The sequence below is a fragment of the Astatotilapia calliptera genome, chromosome 7, assembly GCF_900246225.1.
Source record: "Astatotilapia calliptera chromosome 7, fAstCal1.2, whole genome shotgun sequence".
Classification (NCBI taxonomy): Eukaryota; Metazoa; Chordata; class Actinopteri; order Cichliformes; family Cichlidae; genus Astatotilapia; species Astatotilapia calliptera.
Genome location: NC_039308.1, coordinates 40,809,674 through 40,833,368, shown reverse-complemented (window position 1 = coordinate 40,833,368; position 23,695 = coordinate 40,809,674). Strand labels below are relative to the sequence as shown.

Genomic DNA, 23,695 nt, shown 5'->3' with positions numbered 1-23,695 from the left:
ACCATCTCCTCATTGAACGACTGGCGACCTGTAGCCCTGACCCCCATCGTAAGCAAATGCTTCGAGAAGCTGGTCAGGGACTTCATCTGCTCTGCACTACCCGACTCACTGGACCCTCTACAGTTCGCATACCGCCACAACAGGTCCACTGATGATGCCATAGCCCTGACACTACACACTGCCCTGTCACACCTGGAGAAGAGAGACACGTATGTGAGAATGCTGTTTGTAGATTACAGCTCAGCATTCAATACCATCGTTCCCTCGAAGCTGGACAGGAAACTGCAGGATCTAGGACTGAGCAGCTCCCTCTGCAGCTGGATCCTTAGCTTCCTGTCTGACAGACGCCAGGTGGTCAGACTGGGCAGCATCACCTCATCCCCCATCACACTGAACACTGGTGCTCCACAGGGGTGTGTACTGAGCCCTCTCCTGTACTCACTCTACACCTACGACTGCACAGCCACTAACAACTCCAACATCATTGTGAAGTTTGCGGACGACACTACAGTGGTGGGTCTTATCACCAACGGTGATGAGACGGCTTACAGGGAGGAGGTCAGCGCCCTGACCCACTGGTGTCAAGACAACCATCTCACCCTCAACGTCGCAAAGACAAAGGAGTTGATAGTGGACTTCCGGAGGTGCAGAGAAGTACACACCCCCATCACCATCAACGGCGCTGCTGTGGAGAGAGTGAGCAGCTTCCGGTTCCTTGGAGTACATCTGGCTGAGGATCTTACGTGGTCAGTACACACAAACAAAACAGTGAAGAAGGCGCAGCAGCGCCTCTTCTTTCTCAGGAGACTGAAAAGATTCGGCATGAGCCCCCGCATCCTCAGGACCTTCTATCACTGTGCCATTGAGAGCATCCTCACTGGATGCATCACCACCTGGTATGGCAACAGCACCGCCTACAACTGCAAAGCTCTCCAGAGAGTAGTGCGGTGCTCTGAACGGATAATTGCAGGTGAGCTTCCCTCCCTCCAAGACATCTACAGGAAGCGCTGCCTGAGGAAAGCGGGGAGGATCATCAAGGACTCCAGTCACCCCAGCCATAAACTGTTCAGACTGCTTCCATCAGGAAGGAGGTTCTGCAGCATCCGGTCCCGTACCAGCAGACTGAGAGACAGCTTCTTCCATCAGGCCATCAGACTGCTGAACACGTCATAGACACCTCAGCTTCACTACTGGAACTTTAACATTATGCACTCCATACTGTACAGTAACGCCACTGTTTTGCACATGTCTCACTCTGTATATTTTATATATTTTATTATTATTATTATTATTATTATTATTTTATTTTTATTTTTTTTTACTATTTAATTTGTAAAAATGTGTACACACACACACACACACACACACACACACACACACACACACACACACACACGTAGGTAAATATTTAGTATACACATCCAGAAATGCATACACTATTATATATTGTACATATATTTATTAGTTTCAGGTTGGCCATTCTTGTATTTTGCTCGTTTGTGTTGTTGTGTTTGCACATCTCTGTTGCTTGTGGGGCTCGCACACAAGAATTTCACTCGCATGTGCTGTGCCAGTGTGCCTGCACATGTGATGTGACAATAAAAGTGATTTGATTTGATTTGATTTGAGGTGGCTTGCAGAGATGGCGAGATCCTTTCTTGTGAGGGAAATGTGTTCAAAATATGTTCACTTAGGTTTCTGTCTGCTTCAACCAGCTCTGATGATTAAGACAAGAAGCAGCAGTTACTGAATCAAATGGAAACAGACATAGAAAATAAAGGCCGTGGTAATAATAATAACAAAATACCTTGTACCTAGGCTCCTGTGGAGGTAAGGTGAGTAACATAGTCCTGATGACATTACAGGGATAGAATAACACTATGAGTGCTCAGTAAGAGGACAAAAATAAAGTCCATAAAGAATACTGTATGAGATCTTTTGCCCAGTTTAAAACTCTTTACATCCATCAGATCACCAGTGAACCTGGGTATGGTTAGGTTGCATTATAACTACATGCTAAACAACTGTGGTTTCAGACATTAGGAACTGTTACCTATCAAGTTTCTTATTTGCATTGTGGCCTTCACATCCTTCTGATTTCTATTTAATTATGCTTCAATACTGTGCAAAAGTTTTGAGCCACCCATTAGTTATTTATATTCTGCTACCACAAAGATGCAGTAGTTTCTTGAAACTAGACTATAAAGAGACAGATTCAACATATTTCTCCTATATCAGCTTCCCTTTACTGGCTCTCTGATTAATCAAGAATCTAATTTAAAATACTTCTCACCACATACAAGGTCTTCAATCAGGTCCCATCTTATCTTAAAGACCTTATATAACTGTATGGTCTGATGGTTGGGGTTACTATGTGGTATTGTAGGGTCTTTACCTTACAATATTAAGTTCCTTGAGGAAAATCTTGTTTCAATATAAATAAAACTGAACTGAATTAAAACAACAATACATGGAAAAACAGTAAATACAACAGGGCAAAAACAGGGTTTGTACAGTTCTAACTAAGTTCGAAAGTCAGTATTTGCTGACCACCGTTATTCTTCATCATCGTCAGCCTGAATTTTCTTGTGCAGGCTTTCTGGTAATTTCTTTACTTTAGTCTATTCAGTTGTTCCACTGTGTGTGTTTTTCTATCCAGGTATGCTTTTTCTGCAATTGTGGTTGGCATCACTGTCATGCTCAAAACGAAGCTGCCTTTTGTCTGTTAGGTGTTTTCCAGATGGTATTTCATGGTGGATCAAAATCTATTGGAATCACAAACGCAGAAAAGTACCATCAGTTTGGGCAGTTATCAACACCACTGGCTGAAATGCAGCCCCGAACCACAACAGAGCCTTTGTTATGTTACAGATAGCTGTAGACACCTACTGCTGCTCTCATCAGTCTCTTTTGTACATACTGAAAACAATTTGAACCAAAAACCTCAAGTTTGCATTTGTCACTCCAGAAGACCTACTGCCGCTACTTTTCACTCCAGAAAAATGTCATTTGACATAACTATGCCTTATCTCACTGTGTCCCTTCCTGAAGAATGGCTTCCACTGAGGCCTTTTCTGATTAGATTTTGGTAAACAGCAGATGTGTCTTGGTTCAAGCTGGATTTTCTAGGTCGGCCACTGCCAGAAGGCTAGTAATAATAAAGTGGCAAAAGTTACCGTTTAAAATTGGCTCTTTGCTAAATTGTCTGACATGTATAGATGTGACACCACTTCAGCCCTTGAGTTCAGTAAATTTTTATGCTTGAATAATTCATAGGTCAGTGGTAAGTGGCTTAAGATAAACAACAAACAAAAAGAAAATGTTTTCCTTTGAAAATGACTGTGGACAAGGACAAGACTAAAAACCAGAAAAGCTGGCAAGGTGTGCATTTAGTATATTACTTTAGTTCAATATCTAACCTTATACAGTGGTAGGCTTGAGGATTAGTTAGCAGTAGTCTATAAAATGCTGCCAGTTAATGTTACAGATTGCTGCTAGAGCTAACCTATGCTTCGTTCATCATATCATTTTATTTTATTTTGTCATGTTTGTGTATTCTTCAGTATTGGTGAATAAATCGGCTGGTCTACACCTCACCTCTGTCTCCTGTCATCTACTTTAATCCATTTGCTATTGTTCATCGACATCCTAACAAGAGATAAGCAAAACTCTAGTCTTTATCTCAAACAAGTCACTGGTGACCTGCTGTTTGTTGTGACTTTAAAAATGCTTTGATGGTCTTAACCCTGTAAAGCCTGCACCAGTGTCAAATCAAATCAAATCAAATCACTTTTATTGTCACATCACATGTGCAGGTACATTGGTACAGCACATGTGAGTGAAATTCTTGTGTGCGAGCTTCACAAGCAACAGAGTTGTGCAAAATACAATAATATAAACAAGCAAAATACAAGAATGGCTACATCTGAAACTAATAAATATATGTACAATATATAATAGTATATGCATTTCTGGATGTGTATACTAAATATTTTTCTACGTGTGTGTGTGTGTGTGTGTGTGTGTGTGTGTGTGTGTGTGTGTGTGTGTGTGTGTGTGTACACATATTTTACAAATTAAATAGAGTAAACAATAAAAAAAAAATATATATACAGAAAAATATACAGAGTTGAGACATGATAAAATATATAAAAATATACAGAGTTGAGACATGAATATACAGAGTTGGGACGTGTCTGTTGGAAAACATATTAATTTATTGCAATTTATTTGGCCTTTTCAAGGGAAAAAATTACACTGATTATGTAGAAGTCTCAATACAAATACTCATGCATCAAATTCGATGCACAAGGCTTTAAGGCTTTAAGGGGTTGACTGAAACAGAGTCAAAGCCTGAAAGAAAAATCTTTACACAAGGTTTGTACAAAGATTGACAAACAAGAGAAACTAATAAGCAACTCTAGTTTAAAGCCTAAACCCAGCATTAGCAAAGCCCTTATCTTAAGGCCTTCTAGACATGTGCTCAGTCTGCTCATTGGTGCTAGCTAACATATTTGGAGACATTTTCAAGCTGTCCCTTTCCCAGGCCACTGTGCCCACTTCAATCCCACCACTATTGTGTCCTTTCTAACACTTTTCACTGATTGCATTTGTTACTTTTACTTTAGCTGTATTTTTTTTTATCTCATTTATTTTAATATTGTTAGAAGTTTTATTTCATGTTATTTATCATATTAGATTGTTTTTATGTGTGCTGTGTGAAGGAACTCCAGTAAAATAAGAATTTAATTATACAGTATAAACTCAAACTCTGCATGTGCATATAACAATAAAACTACCATTTTTACTTCTACCAACAAAAGCGTTTTGTACTTCCAGAAAAAAAAGCAACTTGTTATTTCTAACCTAGCTCTCCTGGAGATTATCAATGGGCTGGAGGTTTTCAGATGTTATCCAAAGACAGTCAAAAGGCAGCACATGAACAAGACAGAAGACCAAAACATAGCAAGGCATACTACTACATTTATATTCATTTATTCCATCGCTAAGGACCAGTGTTGGTCAAGTTACTTGAAAAAAGTAATCAGTAACTGATTACTGATTACTTCCCCCAAAAAGTAATCCCGTTACTTTACTGATTACTTATTTTCAAAAGTAATTAATTACTTAGTTACTTTTTAAAAACACGATTTACAACCTGAATAGGTGATAAAGTGATAGATCTTTCAGCCCAATTCTACTTTTTCTACATAATCCATCATACAAAATGTAATCAAATGGAAAAGTCTCTTTTTTAAATCTTGTTTTATCAGTTTTAATCTTTTAACTTTATGCATCAAGCAAAAATTTAATTATATGCAACATTCTCTGACTGGAAGAAATTTGTTTAATATTTAAACCTATTTTCTGCACATTCCAGCGCATAATTTTCTTTTTTTGTGTTTACACTCACTCTTTCAAATAGATGCAAGTAAAACACAGCAGAAAATAAATAAAGTCAAAGACTAGCGGTCCTTTTGCTCTATTTTCACCTGTAAAGCAGGAGCAGGGTAGGCGGAGGTTTACCCTGGTGCAGGTGTGCCGCGGCGGTCAGTTGAAGAATCCGCGAGTTTCTCTGTGAGTTTTCCATTACGTCGTTGCGCACTTGGTGCTTGCTTGGAAGTTTAGGGGTTTTTTTCGCTGTAAAAATAAGTTTTCTTCCCACGCACAACGGACACTAATGTTTTTGTCACTTTTTATGGAATCAAACTTAAAGTAAGGTCAGTACTTCCACGCTTTAAACGCTGCACGCTCATACTCTCTCCCACACTCGATATATTATCCACTGTTGATCTGCACACAGCGGTTGTCATGAACGTCGCACTTGCTTACGTCACTGTCATGACACATTCTCGCAAAAAAAAATCACGGTTTTAGTAACGCAGTAATGCAGCGTTCCTACGGGAAAGTAACGGTAATCTAATTACCGTTTTTGCAATAGTAATCCCTTACTTTACTCGTTACTTGAAAAAGTAATCGGATTACAGTAAGTAACGCGTTACTGCCCATCTCTGCTAAGGACAGATAAACTATTCATAAGATTACTCTAACATCTGATTGTGAAGTCAGTTATATTCAACCAATGTAGGCAAACTTAACATTGTAGGAACAGTGGTTACAAACTTGGAAATAATTTTGTGCACACAACTTTGGTGTATCTGGCATTCCAGAAACCTGCAGTACGTTTCTGTTGGTATGATCCTTTGATGGTAGAACTAGAGTCAGGTGACAGTCATGTTTAATTCCTACATAGCTGAGCTCTCATTTTACTTCTAGTGTCTTCCTTTTTCCTTTCAAACACTGCAGCTGCCGACTCAAGCATCATGATGACATGGGTTTGGTGTGTCCTTTCAGTGCAAGCATAAGCTGTGATGAAATCTACAGCAACAGTTCATCACTGTGACTCAGTCAGGACCTGTGTGATACCTCTCATGGTTGCTCTATGTGTCTGGAAAAGAAGAAAATACGCTGCTTTATTGAAATGTGAGGATGCTACAAGTTTCTTCTAAATGGGCCTAATGTACTTTTTTAAGAAGCACATTCTGGGATATTTATTCAAGCTGCATCTATGTCTGACATTATACCTCAATATGGTAAATGGGCTGGTTCTTACATAGTACCTTTCTACACTTTCTGAGCATGCAAAGCACTTTACACAACTTGCCTCATTCGCATAAGCACATTTTTTTCTATATATATTTTTTAACTGCTTGTCTGTGTCTGTGCTCTGTCTAACATTCACACTCCGATGGATGCATCAGAGTGCAACTTAGGGTTATTATCTTGCCCAACGGTACTTGGCATGCAGACTGCAGTACCGAGGGACTGAACCATCAAACTTCTGATTAGCAAATGACCTGCTCTACCTCTTGAGCTGCAGCCAGCCCCACTGATTTTGTTTTTCCTTGAGATTGTTTTATGTCCCTTTGCAGCTGATTTAGGAATTTGGAGGACTGTTTTTATATCTTTAGTTACTATGAGTCTTTCCCCTTTTTTTTGCATTTGCATTTTCTTTTTCTGCATCTTTCTGTAGATCATCTGAGCTATGCAACATTCTCCAAGGGCTATTGTGCCAACTTGGTCTGTGATGATATTCTATAATTCAGCTTTGTCTATTAATCTTCTAACATTTGATTTCTTGAGAGCAAATGGTATCCAGCTGCTAATTCCTACCAGTAAGCTACAGCTATCAAAGCTAATTTAGCTTCCACCAGACCTGTAAAAGCCCCAAAGTATCTAGAAATTTGCTGTTCCTGTTTTTGTTCTTAATATTTTTTTTCTTCTTTCGCGTCCTTAAAAATTCTGCTGTAAACAGTCCTGTTACTTCAGCAGCCTCTTACTGAAATCCTGGGACTAAGCTCCCAAATGACACACCCTTCCTTCTTAGTGCAAATGACTTTCACCTCCCCCTCACCTCACTGTGTCCGACTGGCTGCCACTAATGGACTGTTTTATGTGTTGGAGAAAAGGTTAGTTACTAACTGCAGATGCTCTCCTCTCAAGGGAGGAAAGGTGGAGGAATCCCTTCCCATGAAATATTCATCCACTCCTTTGACTGCATGCAGAGCATAAGGATGAAAAAAACTCCTCTTCAGGAAAAAATGAAAATAAATAAATGAGTGATAACAAGAAAATAGGGTAAAAGTCAGAAAATACATTTCATCCATGACTGGACAACAGCAAATGTGAAAAGCATATATTTAACAGGGGGACAGTTAACAGAAAGCATGTATGCCATACGGTAGAATGGGAAAAAAAGAAAAAAGTTTAAGGGCTAAAGAAATACAGATGAGAAGATAGAAGAAAATGGGGAACTGAGAGAAACAAAAGCAGATTATCTTGTACAGGATTTTACACTTCAGAAGAAGAAAAACGACAGCAGAGTTTTTCCACAGCTGATCCAACAGAAAGCCAGTGGAAATACAAACAATCAGTTTCTCTAGTTAATCTGCTGCAAACACACAAATACACAGAGGACTATACTATATCTGACTAAAAACTGAAGGAGGGGGAATATCTGCTGCTATTCAAAAAATAATATTTTCTTGTGACAGTTTTTCATTATTAAAATGCTAAACTTTCACCCTGAGTCAAGGAAAAAACAGCAGATAACTCTGCATCTTTGCTTCCTCGAAAGATGACTGAAGCTGCTGGATATTTATTCATTACAACAAATTTACATCATTACACCTTGTGAAAATTTTAGAATACATTACAAAACTCTTGTTAAAGTTTACTCATTTTATAGCGATTCATTATATATAGTGTACTCTCTTTTTTTTTTTTCTTTTTTTTAAGCAGAATCATTTTAAGACAACACTTGTTTGCAGGTTTCGAACATGAACACATAATTAACAGCTTCTGAGCTGGATGTCATTTTGGAGACAGTTGGTGTCATCTCAGTCTGATATAAGTTCAAATAGGACTCAGTCTGCTGACAGCTACGATTTCCCACTGAAAGAAAGCAGGAAGATCACACTTCTCCTGGTGGGGAGGCTCCAGGATTAACTGAACGGTGGTGAGACAGTGACAGACTGAAGAAAGCACAACAGCTTTTCACTGTCAGAGATCAAAACAGTTCTGTTATTCTCTCAATATCTTTTCTAAATGATGTGGTAATATCCTCAGCAAAATACTGAAATACTGAAAACTACAGCCTTAGCAGAGCATTTATTCTACCATTAGACTCAAATGCAAAAGAACCCACCGACCACTTTCATCACTCTCTAGATCTTGTTCTGACATATGGCATAGAAACTGTACATTTAACAGTATTCCTTAAAAACCCTTTTTTGTCAGATCATTTTCTAATAACATTTAAATTCACAGTAATGGGGAATACATTTTATCACAGTAGATGCCTTTTTGAATGTGCTTTAAATAAGTCTAAGAATTGCTCCACTGTTATCTTCTTCCATGCTATGTGCCAACACAGAGCAGAACAGCTACCTGAATGCTACTCCCACAGAGGTCGATTATCTTGTAAATAGTTTAGCATGTTTACTACTATTGTGGCTCCTCTGACAAAGAAAGTATTTGACTCCCTGGTATAATTCTCAAATGTGCATCTTAAAGCACAGATAGCGAAGATGGAAGCAAAGATAACTAGTAAGCTGCAGAGGAAATCTCACTAATTTAGTGACCACCTCTAGTCTTAGTCATAGGTTATTTGTATTCTGTTTCTTTTAGTTTTCATGTCCGATGTTTAGCAACGTCTTATTTTTGTTAGTCTCTCATCTTGTGTGCTCTTTATTTCGTGTGCTCCCCTTGCTTTGTCTGCCATGATTCGTTTTAGGTTCAGTGTTCCCCACTTGTTTCCAATATCTGCGTTATCTCTGTGTATTTAAACCTTTTCCCTAGTTCCTTGTCATGTCATACTGTTTATTCTCTGTGCATTACCAGTGTGTTTTCCCATGCTTTGATTTATGAACTTCATTTTCTGCCACTTCCCATTTGGATTTTTGGACTTTGTTTCCCCCTGTTGCCTTGATTTTGTGTTGCTTCTTTATGCTACTCTATCTTAGAGTCTCTATTTGGGTCCACATTCAACACATCATGTGACATTTGTGGGTAGCTTGCTCTGGTGGTAACAATGAGCAGTCAGGCTGCAGCAGCAACAGACAGCTGTCGGGATGCAGAGTTGAAAATTCAGCATTGGGTTGCAGGACAAAGGAAGAAGCACACATCTAAGCTGCCTGTTAGGGTTAGTTCATATTGCAAATTTTTCCTTTGCTGAGAGTTTATCATTGAAGCTGTGAGACGTAGAGCCAGAAGCCAAGGCCTTGGTTAAAATGTAATCATCTATAAAAAACTAGTTGCTTCAGTCTCTTATATGAATTACAGGATTCCATTACAGACACATGACAAAGGACAAGGGTCGGCTTTAAACATCTGAACCTTTCCTAGCAAAGCTCCAAAGCAACAATGACGTTTTACCGAGCTTTATCCAGGGATGGAGCATTCAAGACTAGTTTTGTGATTCCCAACCAAACTCTAAAAAAAGAGTAAGCCATTATTTGGTGGGGAGTTGTGTTGGGTTGACCTGTTTACGCTAACATGCTCTGAGAAAGAGGAAACATTTGAGAATTTGCCCAACTCCACAGATCACGGATATTGTGGGACATCAGGAATTTCACTGGAAAAACAAAGCGGACATTTTTTCACATTTTTGCAATATACTGAATGAAAGGAAATACAACAGGAATGTTGGGGAATGTTGACTGAATAGTGATAAAATGTTGTTTTTACTATTCTTGTTTCATATTTTTCATTGTCTAATTGTGAGTATTAGCTTACTGTTACCAGTAGAGCAGTTTGTGAAGAGATACAATTAAAACTGAGTTCATCTTATTGCTCTGGTCTTCTATAACCGTTCCAGTTTCTCATGTGGCCCCTTGGGAAAATTACCTGCTTACCTCTGTCCTAGAGTCATGTAATATCATTCACTGAAGTGGAAGCACCTCTCAGCAGCACAGGAGAGCAGCTGGTGGCCTTACAGATGGAAAGTCTCTCTCCATCGGCCAGCTGTCACACTTTTACAAAGATTAAGAAGATGGAAGGAATTTTTTTATTTTAAAGTTTTTCTGGATTTTAAAGGTTTTCATTTTCTAACCACACAATGAAATATGCATTCATTCATTCTCTGTGTATAATTTGCAATATTATCATCAGCTTGCTTTTTTGTTAATTACTTCATGATAAAATTCAAACCAGACACTTGTGATTTCTGTTGCATTGTCCAACATTCATATATTCAATTTAGCATGTTGAACTAGTGTTAAATAACAGCAACTGAGTAACCTCACAGAGGCCTGATCTCAGCATCGAGTGCCAAAAACTGCAGCTCTTCTAATGATCACTTTGGGCTGGTCCCAAAAGTGAGTCAATCCAAATAGACTGCCACTTTAAATGCCCAACTTTACAGCAGAAGAGCACGTTTACAGCTCCTACAAAATCACCATGTACCCCAACCAGAAGCCTTGGATGAACCGGGATGTTCGTCTCCTCCTGAAGGCCCGCAACACTGCCTTTAGGTCAGGAGATGCACACGCCTACAGTACAGCCAGGGCTAATCTAAAGAAGGGCATCAAAAAAGCCAAACACCATTACAAAAAGAAGGTAGAAGAACACTTCTCCAACTCCAACCCCCGACGCATGTGGCAAGGACTCCAGACCATCACAGACTACAGGACCACCAAACCCTCCCCCGCATCCTCTGATGTCTCCTTCCTCAACAAGCTCAACAACTTTTATGCTCGTTTTGAGCGAGGGAACCCCACAACCACAACCAAAGCAGACATGACGCCAGACCACCAACCTATGACTCTCTCCCCCACCGATGTAGGAGCGGTGCTGAGCAGGATCAATGTCCACAAGGCTGCAGGCCCTGATGGCATCCCCGGGCGTGTTCTCAGAGCGTGTTCTGGGGAGCTTGCAGGAGTGCTCACAGACATATTCAATCTGTCCTTGGCCCACGCTGTGGTACCGGCCTGCTTCAAATCCACCTCCATCGTCCCGATACCCAAAAACTCCAACCCATCTTGCCTCAATGATTACCGCCCAGTAGCACTCACCCCCATCATCACTAAGTGCTTAGAGCGACTGGTCCTAGCACACTTCAAATCTTGTCTCCCCCCCACCCTGGACCCCCACCAATTCGCATACCGCCGGAACAGGAGCACAGAGGATGCAATCTCCATCGCAATGCACTCTGTCCTCTCACACCTGGACAACAACAACACCTACGCCAGAATGCTGTTTATAGACTTCAGTTCAGCGTTCAATACAATCCACCCCTCACAACTCATCAGGAAACTGACAGACCTGGGCATCAGTTCCCTCATCTGCAAATGGTTACTGGACTTCCTGACCAACCGCCCCCAACATGTCCGGCTGGATAACCGCTGCTCATCTACCATCACAATGAACACCGGTGTACCACAAAGCTGTGTGATGAGCCCTTTCCTCTACTCCCTCTTCACCCACGACTGCAGACCTGCTGATGGTTCCAACACCATCATTAAGTTTGCAGATGACACCACGGTGATTGGCCTCATCAGTGACAATGATGAGGCCGCCTACAGGGAGGAGGTGGATCGTCTGGCTGAGTGGTGCGACAGAAACAACCTGCTGCTTAACACCGAGAAGACCAAGGAGCTCATCGTGGACTACAGGAGGAATGCTGACCCACATCCACCCATCCACATTAAGGGGACGGCTGTGGAGCGTGTGAGCAGCTTCAAGTTCCTGGGAGTCCATATCTCCGAGGATCTCACCTGGACGACCAACTGCTCCAAGCTGGTCAAGAAGGCTCACCAGCGCCTCTTCTTCTTGAGGACTCTGAGGAAGAACCACCTGTCCTCAGACATCCTGGTGAACTTCTATCGCTGCACCATCGAGAGCATCCTGACCAACTGTATAACAGTCTGGTACGGGAACTGCTCTGCCTCGGACCGGAAGGCGTTGCAGAGGGTCGTGAAAACTGCCCAGCGCATCGCCGGAGCACCACTTCCTGCCATAAAAGACATCTACAGGAAGCGGTGTCTGAAAAGGGCTGGGAAAATCATCAAAGACCCCAGTCACCCATCACATGGACTCTTCACCCTCCTGCCCTCTGGGAGGCGCCACAGGAGCCTCCGGACTAAGACCACCAGGTACCGGAACAGCTTCTTCCCCACAGCTGTCAGACTCCTGAACTCTGCCTCCTGACATCTGACCCACGTTAAACTCATGGACTGAACATACACACACCCACAATGGACAACTGTACCCTCAAACACAATAATAACATGGACTGAACCACCACTCACAACCACTAGCACTTTATATAGCCTCTGTAGAAACTATCTACACCCTCACTTATCTTAACTGCACTACTGTATAGCTCTGTGTAAATAATCATTCTGTACATTCGATAATCTTTAATCCTACAACTGTTTACAACTTGCATAGTTCCCATTTCTGTATAGCTGTATATCCCAGATTCTGTAAAGTTATTTATTTCATATTCTGTATAGTTTTTCATATTTATATCCTGTTCATATCCTGTACATAGCTTGTACTCACTACAGCCTGTACATACTTATAGTTATAGAATATTCACAACATACTTCATACCGTGTACATTATAACATACCATAATAGACCCATTTCTGTAATATACTCACATATCTATATTATTGCTAATATATATTGTAATATATCTATATCACTAAAGCACTTCTGGATGGATGCAAACTGCATTTCGTTGCCCTGTACCTGTGCATGTGCAATGACAATAAAGTTGAATTCTATTCTATTCTATTCTATTCAAAAAGTATTTTTCTCTCTAACGTTCCCCAAGCTTAAAGTTTACATTTTATTAAGATTATTTTATACTGGCTGCCTGGATGTTGACACTGGCAGCTGTAACTGCTAACTGTCTGCTAGGTTTCACTACAAACGTGAGTCACTACTATGGAGCCTATGAGTCCATATAACTTAGCACTTCAAACTCTGATCTAAATATAGTCACTACTGTTGTGTCATAGCAAGAAGGTCCAAGTTTTTAATTGTGGCAAGACCCTTCTGTTTGGAGGTTGCATGGTTTTCCCAAGGCTGTGCAGATTTTCTCTTTCAATAAAGAATTTGCGAGTTTTCTGCTTAGAAAAGAAATTAAATAATCAAGGCTTGAAAATAGTTCATTGTGGCTAGATTAATCTTTTATAGGTACTGTAGAAAAGACAAAAGACACTGAGATAGCCTAAAGCCAGATGATTTTTCAGTTTCTGCTTTTGTTAAATAACAATTATTCAAATATCCTCACTTGATGAGTGTTTGGTAAAGGCATCAACTCAAGGGGGATATGGGGGTTTCATCAATCTGACCCTGAACTGCTCACCACGCTACAGTCAGAGCTGCAGTTGTTGTCATGGAGACAAACTACATAAGGTGGTCGTGGCAGCAATCCTGTGTTATGTTGTAGTTGAGCAGGTCTCTATGGCCCTCAAGTTACCCACATTAGTAACATCTGGCAATATCTCAGAAGTTGGATCATCAAATCACAAAGAAAACCACATTACAGGGTGCAGGGAGTTACCTCAGAGATAAACCTATTTCCACTTTTACCACCTTCATTGTCTTTTCTCTTTTTCCTTTGGACAGACACTTCTTTCCTCTTCTCTTTCATAGGGGCTAAGGTGAAAAGTCATGTCGCTCAATACATGAGCAGGGCCAAGAAAGGAATTGGCATAGAAACCAGGGGGGCAAAACACCAGCTACTGGTAGATAGAGGAGTCAGTCAACACTGTAGGACCAGACTGGTCCAAGTTAGCATTACTTGGATTGACTACCAGAAAGGCTATGAAATAATGCCTCACACATGGATCTTGGAAAACCTATAACTATACAAGATCAACAGGATAAGAGCCTTCATTAGAGAAATGAACATTTCTATGGTAGTTTAATTTTAATGGACAGAGAAAAAAATATCAATTAAAAATCCAAAAACCAAACATTTTCATAAAAGTTATAAATTGATTTGCAAGTTATTGAGTAAAATGAGTATAATAACAAGCTATTTTGATTAAGATTAACATTGCTCCCATTCATATCTCAATAACAAGACCACAGTCACCAAGAACACCATTATTAACACAATACACTGAATGGATTTAAATTTTGCGCTGCCCATCTCCTTTCTCATGAAAACACACGTACAGACCAATCTTAGGTTTGTGAGTGAACCCCTAAATAATTCAGAGAAAGCTTGGGAGAAACTCCTGTGTTCAAAATTGAGATAAAATCAAAATCGTGCTCTTTGGCACCAGCTTGATCCCCCATGATTGGAGGAAGAGAAATGCTTAGTGTTACCCAAAGAACACACACAGTCAAGCACAGAGTTGAAAATGTTTAGCAGAGAAACAGCTAAAGTTTCTCTGCTAAAGGTACAGAACAACTTCACCACATTGACAGGCCAAGGGATGTGACCATGTACTGTAACAATTTGGAACAGAACCTCCCTCCTTCAACCAGAACACTAAAGACAGGTTTGTGTGGGTCTTCCAGCATGACAACAACCCAAAACAGACAACCATGCCAACAAAGGAGTGGAACCACGTTAAGGTCATGCAGTGTCCTACCAAGTCTCCAGACCTCAGCCTTATTGAAAGTCTGTTGAAGGAAGTGAAGCTTCAGGGTGCCAAGTTCCCGCCAAAACACTTAAATGATTTAGAGAGTTTCAGCTAAGAGGAGTGGGTTCAATCTACTCCTGAGGTGTGTGCAAACCTCATGACAAGAATTGTTTTACCACTGTACTTGTCAGTACATAATACCGTCCCTATTATAATAATTATGCAATACGATGTTGCAAACATGCAAAGAACTGCATGTTGAGAAAGCCTGGAGAACTATTCTAGAACTAAGACTGATCAAAGAAATTACGAGCAAGCTTTCTTGAAATTTCAGGTTGAACTTAAAACATAAAGGTGGTCATACCGTTACTGAGATTCAGGCTTGTTACAAACTGTTCTTTACCTTTATATTTCTACTCATGTCTGCACATTTCAATAAATAGCTCCATCCATTTTCCTTTTTCCAAGCAAAAAATAAAGAAATCAGGGGAAGCAAGAGACTTTTGCACAGTATTGTAAATACATATTCACTCTGTTAATGAAGCCATTTGCATGTGCAGCATCGTGTGTTTGCACAGTGACAACAGCAGCATAGATGACACCTCACTGAGCCCACACAGGAGCCACAGCTGCTCTCTGCACAGTTATTAATCAGATGCTTTTAAAAGCCTCCATCGCAGCCATTTTTCATCATTAGTACAGCTGCCATCATTTGCGCAGAGATTACAGCAGTGTTGCAAAGCCAGATAAATGTGTCAGCAATAAAGCAACAAGGTGATAAAGCAGAATACATGACAGATGGAAAATGAAAAATGTAATTACATTTAAATTAACTTTTTCTAGTCATAGTTCTTCTTTTTACTGTAAGTCATGCACAGAGAAATAGCTTTTTCTCTTATAATCTGAACTATATATAATAATTCAGCACTTGCTTGAATATCATATCATAAATATCAGCAAAGTATGTTCGTGACATTTTGGACGTATAATAAATAGAGTGCCCTTTGTCACGAATCCAGGTTTTTCACCCAGTGTTTTCAGTTTTGGACGCTCTGTTTCTGTCAAACAGAAAATGTCAATATTCCCCATGCCCAGTCGTTGTTTCTGTTAGGTCTTCCATGTCCATAGTCACTTTTGTCTTTGTTTACTTTGGTCTGTCAAGTTTATCTGTTTAGTCTCCATCGCAGTGTTTATGCTTCCTGTGTTATTTTAATGGCCTCTCATCTCAAGTGCATTATGTTCAATTTTGCTTCCCCTCTTGCTTGTTAATTGATTCTATTCACCTACGCCTTGTTTTCCCCAGCTGTGTCTCTTTCCCTGATTACCTTGTGTGTATATTTAACCCTTAGTTTTCCTTAGTTCTCTGTCATGTTGTACTGTTTGTCTGCCTGCGGTTTTCCCCACGTTTTACCTGCTTCAGATTACTTTTGAATCCTGTTTGCTTCAGCCACCAGGATCTGCTGCCTGACCTGAATAAAGGTGAATTTTTTCGTTTGTTCAAACCTGTCTTGGAGTCTGTATTTTGGGTCCAAATTCTACATAAACTATGAATCCCCTTCCTTCTCAAAATAAGATACAAATAGAACAAAGAAGAACAATACACTATGGTGTGTATATATGAACAAATGTATAGTGTGGGTGGGGTATTCTGTGGGAGGTGTTTCGGGAGTATGGGGTGTCTAGTCCATTGCTATTAGCCGTTCAGTTCCTATATATAAACATTGTGGGAGCTCGTTCTGCATTGCCGGCAATAAGTCGGGAACATTAAGTTGTTCCCAGTACATGCTGAACTCCGGCACTGATTCTTTTATAAAGCACCAACAACCGGTATGACGAACGCGGCCGTGACTCTGGCAGACGAGCTGAACACTTTCTATGCTCGCTTCGAGGCTGCAGCTAAGGTCTCCAACAATGCTAATGTTAGCGGCGCTAACGGCTGCAGACAGGAAGATACTGCCAGCACCGGAAACGTGCTCGTCATCTCCGAGCATGAAGTAAGGAGAGCCTTCAAGAGAGTGAACACCAGGAAAGCAGCAGGACCAGACGGCATCCCAGGTCGTATCCTAAGAGACTGCGCATACCAGCTAGCTCCTGTGTTCACTGAGATATTCAACATCTCTTTATCTCAGTCGGTGATCCCCACATGCTTCAAAGAGTCCATCATTGTTCCTGTCCCGAAGAAACCCCACCCTGCTTCTCTCAATGACTATCGCCCTGTAGCCCTCACCTCAGTAGTGATGAAGTGCTTTGAACGCCTGGTCAGAGACTTCATCATTTCTTCACTACCAGACACACTGGACCCACTACAGTTCGCTTACCGTCCAAATCGTTCCACAGACGATGCCATCTCTCATCTCCTCCACACATCACTCACTCACTTGGACACTAGAAGGGGGAATTATGTTAAAATGTTCTTCATAGACTACAGCTCTGCATTTAACACCATAATTCCCTCCACACTCACCACCAAGCTGGAGCATCTGGGACTCAGCTCATCTATGTGTCAGTGGATCTCCAACTTCCTAACTGGCAGACCACAGGCAGTAAGGATGGGCGGACATGTCTCAGCCTCCACCACTCTCAGCACTGGAGCCCCCCAGGGGTGTGTTCTGAGCCCCCTGCTGTACTCTTTGTACACATATGACTGTGTGGCCACTACCAGCTCCACCACATCATCAAGTTTGCTGACGACACCGTCGTGGTGGGCCTGATCTCTGATAACAACGAGACGGCCTACCTGAAGGAGATTAGGAATCTGGAGAACTGGTGCCAGAGGAACAACCTCCTTCTAAACGTCAGTAAGACAAAGGAGCTGATAGTGGACTTCAGCACTAAGCAGGAGAGGAACTACCAGACCCCCGTCATCAACGAGTGCCCAGTGGAGAGAGTGGACAGCTTCAAATACCTCGGAGTTCACATCACGCAGGACCTGTTATGGTCCTGTCACATCAACACCGTGGTGAAAAAGGCCCGACAGCGTCTCTACCACCTCAGACGCTTGAGAGACTTCCAACTGCCCTCCAAGGTGCTCAGGAACTTTTACTCCTGCACCATAGAGAGCATCCTGGCGGGAAACATCTTAACCTGGTTCGGGAACAGCACCATGCAGGACAGACGAGCTCTACAGAGGGTTGTGCGGTCAGCTGAGCGCACCATCCGCTCCGAGCTCCCTGACCTGCACTCAATCTACAGCAGGCGGTGCTGGACCAAGGCCAGGAAGATGGTGAAGGACCTCAGCCATCCCAACAACAGACTGTTCTCTCTGTTGAGGTCAGGAAAGCGATTCGGCTCCCTGAAGACCAACACAGAGAGACTGAGGAGGAGCTTCTTCCCGCAGGCGATACGGTCTCTCATACATACAAACAAAATGCTAATCTCTATCAAACATGTGGTCACTGGTTAATTTCAAAAGTTTATATTAATTAATGTAAGGGCTTAACTCCATGTGATAACATTTTATTCAGTAAGCGCCAAACCTGATTACCTCACAGTGACCAGTCAAGGAGAAATGTGTCAACTTCTGGCATAATAAGATCAATAATCAGTTAGAAGACATCTTCTGTTCATTCATCAACAGAGTGCAGCAAATTTATCAGATCAATAGCTTTTGGTCCCATTTAACTCAATTAGTTTTAAAAGTTCAATATTTAATTAAGCTCTCTCGAGTACCAAAGTATAAAAAACTTTTAAATCTCACTTTGACTTGAATTAACTGTATATCTGTTTACAGTTTCCTACCCAACTCTCTGGAGATCTGGACAAAAGCATCAACGCCGCTCTCGCCGTAGTTTCCCTCTGAGGCAAGGGTGGACACGTAGTTCCAGCCCATCGCTGTCACAATGTCTAGCATGGCCTGAGCCTGATAGGAGTCGGGAGGAACCACACGGGAGAAGAAGTCATAGCGTGTGTTGTCACTGAGCTCTGGAGCTGTCGACGCATAGCTGATCTGAGGAATCTGTGGAGAAACAGCAAGGTTAAAACCACTAGACCCATAGAAGTGCAGATAATGCAGGCTACTGTATAAGCCGGTTTTAGTTTATTGCAACTTTCCATTACATCATGAAAAACTCAAAATTACACTGCAAAAAGCAAACTAATAAAACAGACAATAACATGTCCTATAATTTTGGGATGATATAGAAAACTTTTAACCATAATATGTCATGCTTAAGCATCTTGATCAAATGATATGTATCAGTGTTGTTTGTTTGTACATTTTTAACCATTTTTCTAATGTGCTTCTCCCAGCTGAAAATATAACAGATCTGTTAGAAAAATAGTTGCAACATGTTCTTAATTGTTCATTCATTTGCATGTAAAAAAACAAAACTTGGCTGTACAACAAATAAAGAATAATAATCAATATATATGGAAAAACTTTCAGCGCAACAGGCTAAGAGAAGATTTCAGGAATAGAAGATGCAAACTGACAGACAATCTCAAAAACAGAAATACTGTAGCTCACAAAAACATGCAAAAATTAACCCATCGAAGTTATCAAAAGAGTAGTGGAGAATATATATATATATATATATATATATATATATATATATATATATATATATATATATATATATATATATATATATATATATTTTTTTTTTTTTTTATTGAAGACATCAGAAGTCATACAAACCAAACTATGAACTTAAAAGATATGGAGGAATAAAGTAGTGATTTTACTCAGGCTGTTAAATATTGTCCACATTCATTTTCAAACATCTAACAGTTGATTTGTTAAGATTTAAACAAACTTCCAACTCCTGTCAGATTCAAATTAGTGAGCTTTACGGTGTGAAAAAGAGAAGTCATAGATCCTGCTGTAGGCAGGCCAACAGGCCTGCCGGGGCTGGATAATGGTCCTTTAGAGAAAGATTGAAGAGCTGATTGATTTCAACTTCAGTGTGTTGAACAGAGCACCACTGGACACCTCATCAGGATTCACAGAGGGAAAGGAAGAGGGAGGAAGATAGACAGCTGGGGGCCTAACAGCAACACAAATGTCACTCAGCCTGACTTGCTCAGTGACAGTCTACAAATTAAACACTGTACTGTAAATGCAACCCTGTCTGAGAGCTGACACTATCAGAGCACTGCAGGTTTAACACATCAGAGAGAAGCTGAAGTTTATTTCCTACAGAACTACAGAGCCTACATTTCCTGCAGAAATGAAGAACATCCCTGAGGTTCTGCTCATATTGAAAAGAAACTAAAAAAAAAAAGGGAAGGGAGAATATAAAAAATAAATGCAGTTACTTTTATTTAAGTTACAACTCTGATAGAAGTCATCCAATATAGTTTATCAGAAATTATAATAGGCTTGTTTTAATTGCTGATATGAATCATAAAAAGTACAACACAAAATAAAAAACATAAAAAATAAAAAAAAACTTTTTTGTATTTTCCATATCAGTGATCCTACAGCTGGATTTACATTTTCTCTTCTGGAGTTAATAGTGGAGATCCACATTTTCCATTCAACAAGGAATTAATTAATTTCGGGGCGAAATGTCAGCAATTCAGAGACTCAGAAAAACAACCTGTCACGTTAAGGATGCAGCGACTCCAAGACCTTATTTAAAACATAAATCGTTCTGCATCATTATCGCAATAACAGCGTATGTCCCCCCCTCGGCCAACGCGGATGCAGCCTGTGACACTCTCCACTCAGTGGTCAGCAGACTGCAAACACAATCTCCGAGAGCCCTTCTCATAATATCAGGGGACTTCAATCATGCCTCACTGGACTCCACACTGCCCACCTTCACCCAGTATGTGACCTGCTCAACCAGAGACAATAAAACACTGGACTTACTGTATGCCAATGCTGAAGAGGCATACAGTTCATCACCTCTCCCTCCCCTGGGCAGATCTGATCACAACCTGGTGCACCTTGTCCCTGTGTATGAGCCCTTAGTACGCAGGGAGCCACCAGCCACCCGCACAGTGCAGAGATGGTCAGAGGAGAGCGAGGAGGCTCTTAAGGACTGTTTTGAGTCGACTGTGTGGGAGGTGATCTGTGACGACCATGGAGAGGACATCGACAGCCTTACTACATGCATTACTGACTATATTAATTTCTGTGTGGATAACACCGTACCTACCAGGACTGTACGGTGTTTCTCCAACAACAAACCTTGGATTACCCCAGAAATTAAAACCGTCCTCAAGCAGAAGAGGAGGGCCTTCAAATCCAAAGACAAAGAGGAGTTGAAAAGGGTGCAGAGAGAGTTGAGGGGACTGATAAGGAATGGGAAGGACAGCTACAGGCAGAAGATGGAGAACCAGCTTCAGCAAAACAACGTTGGTGAAGTCTGGAGAGGCCTCAGAACCATCTCAGGCCACAAACAGCAGAACTCTCTGCCTGGAAGGGATGTGAGGTGGGCAAATGAACTGAATCATTTCTTCAACAGATTTGATTCAACCATGAGACAGTCTACAACATCGGCTGCAGACTCACCCACCCCCACTGCTGCTGTTCCACCTCTGACACCTCAGACACTTCACACCTCCTCTATTCACCCTGCTCACTCCCCCCCACCCCCAACAACAGCATCCAATACACACTCAACACAAGGCTCCAGCCTGTCTCTCTCAACCACCCAGGTTAGGAGGGAACTGAGGAGGATTAATGGCAAGAAGGCAGCGGGCCCAGATGGCATCAGCTCGAGGGTCGTCAGGTCCTGCGCGGACCAACTGTGTGGGGTGATGGAGCACCTCTTCAACCTGAACCTGAGGTTGGGAAGAGTCCCACAGCTCTGGAAAACCTCCTGTGTTGTACCAGTGCCAAAGACTTCACGCCCCAAGGACCTCAACAGCTACAGGCCGGTGGCTCTGACATCCCACCTGATGAAGACCCTGGAGCAGTTGGTCCTGGCTCAGCTTCGGCGCCTAACAAGCTCATCACTGGACCCACTTCAGTTTGCCTACCAGCCTGGCATTGGAGCGGATGATGCCGTCATTCACCTCCTACATCGTTCCCTCGCTCACCTGGAGACCGCTGGAAGCACTGTGAGAATCATGTTCTTTGATTTCTCCAGTGCCTTCAACACTATTCTTCCCTCGGTTCTGAAGGACAAGCTGGAGAACTCTGGAGTGGACCATCACCTCACTACCTGGATTTTGGACTACCTCACCGACCGACCACAGTATGTGAGGACTCAGGGCTGTGTGTCGGACAGGGTCGTCTGCAGTACGGGGGCCCCACAGGGAACGGTTCTGGCTCCGTTCCTCTTCACCATCTACACTGCAGACTTCTCCCACAATTCCACCCAGTGCTTCCTGCAGAAGTTCTCTGATGACTCTGCAATAGTCGGCCTCATCACTGATGGGGACGACAAGGAGTACAGAGGACTGACTCAAGACTTTGTGGACTGGTGCCAGCTGAACTACCTCCAGATCAACGCCAGTAAAACCAAGGAGCTGGTGGTAGACTTCCGCAGGCACAAGCATTCTCCACTGCAACCACTGAACATCCAAGGTATGGACATTGAGGCTGTGGACAGCTACAGGTACCTTGGTGCTCATCTGAACAACAGACTGGACTGGACTCATAACTCAGACGCCCTCTACAGGAAAGGGCAGAGCAGGCTGTACCTGCTGCGGAGACTCAGGTCGTTTGGGGTGGAGGGCCCACTCCTGAAGACCTTCTATGACTCTGTGGTGGCTTCTGCTATCTTTTATGGTGTGGTCTGCTGGGGCGGCAGCATCTCTGCTGGGGACAGGAAGAGACTGAACAGGGTGATCCGAAGGGCCAGCTCTGTTCTAGGATGCCCTCTGGACCCAGTGGAGGTGGTGAGTGACAGGAGAATGGCGGCTAAGCTGTCATCCCTGTTGGACAACGTCTCCCACCCCATGCAGCAGACTGTGACAGCACTGAGCAGCTCCTTCAGTGGGAGACTGCGGCACCCACGGTGTGGGACGGAGAGATTTCGCAGGTCTTTCCTCCCCACTGCTGTCAGACTCCATAATAAAGACTTTAACTGAACAAACACACACATCCACACATGTGCAATAACACTAAGTGCAATAATCCTTTCTGTCATTGTTGTATTTTTACTCAGTTGTATATAGCATTCGTATTCTATTTTTATCTTATTGTATATTTTTATTCTATTTTATTCTACTGTATATAGTATATTATTTTATTCTATTCTGTACAGCTGTGTACTGTATTTATTCTTATTGTATTCTAATTTTTGCGTCATAACTTTTGCACTGTCCACTTCCTGCTGTGACAAAACAAATTTCCCACGTGTGGGACTAATAAAGGTTATCTTATCTTATCTTATCTTATCTTATCATGTTTTCCTTCAGACTTTGGGAAATGAAATATTTTCTATGTAGGTACTGCACAAAAATCATACGTTTTAAATCAAGACTGACAAATACCAATGCATAAAATAAAACTAATATGCATAAACCTTTCACAGGGCCTACAGTATGTTGCAAAATTCTTAACCAAGTTTTCATTTTAAGGCTCAAACAATGCAGGATTTAAAAGATTCAAGTAAATAGATGTCAAAGAAAGAAACCATTATTGGCTAAAAAACAATAACACGCTCCAGAGAGAAGTAAAACATCTT

At 41.6% G+C, this 23,695-nt stretch overlaps 1 protein-coding gene across 2 annotated transcripts in view; it reads right to left on the bottom strand.

The window, feature by feature from the left end:
- LOC113026231 (metabotropic glutamate receptor 8-like) overlaps positions 1-23,695 on the bottom strand; it is a 154,547-nt gene that overhangs the window by 53,582 nt on the left and 77,270 nt on the right. For both annotated transcript variants that reach the window (XM_026174761.1, XM_026174762.1), the window contains exon 3: positions 18,849-19,065. In XM_026174761.1, the coding sequence (XP_026030546.1) occupies positions 18,849-19,065 (217 nt within the window). The remainder of the gene's footprint in view (positions 1-18,848; positions 19,066-23,695) is intronic.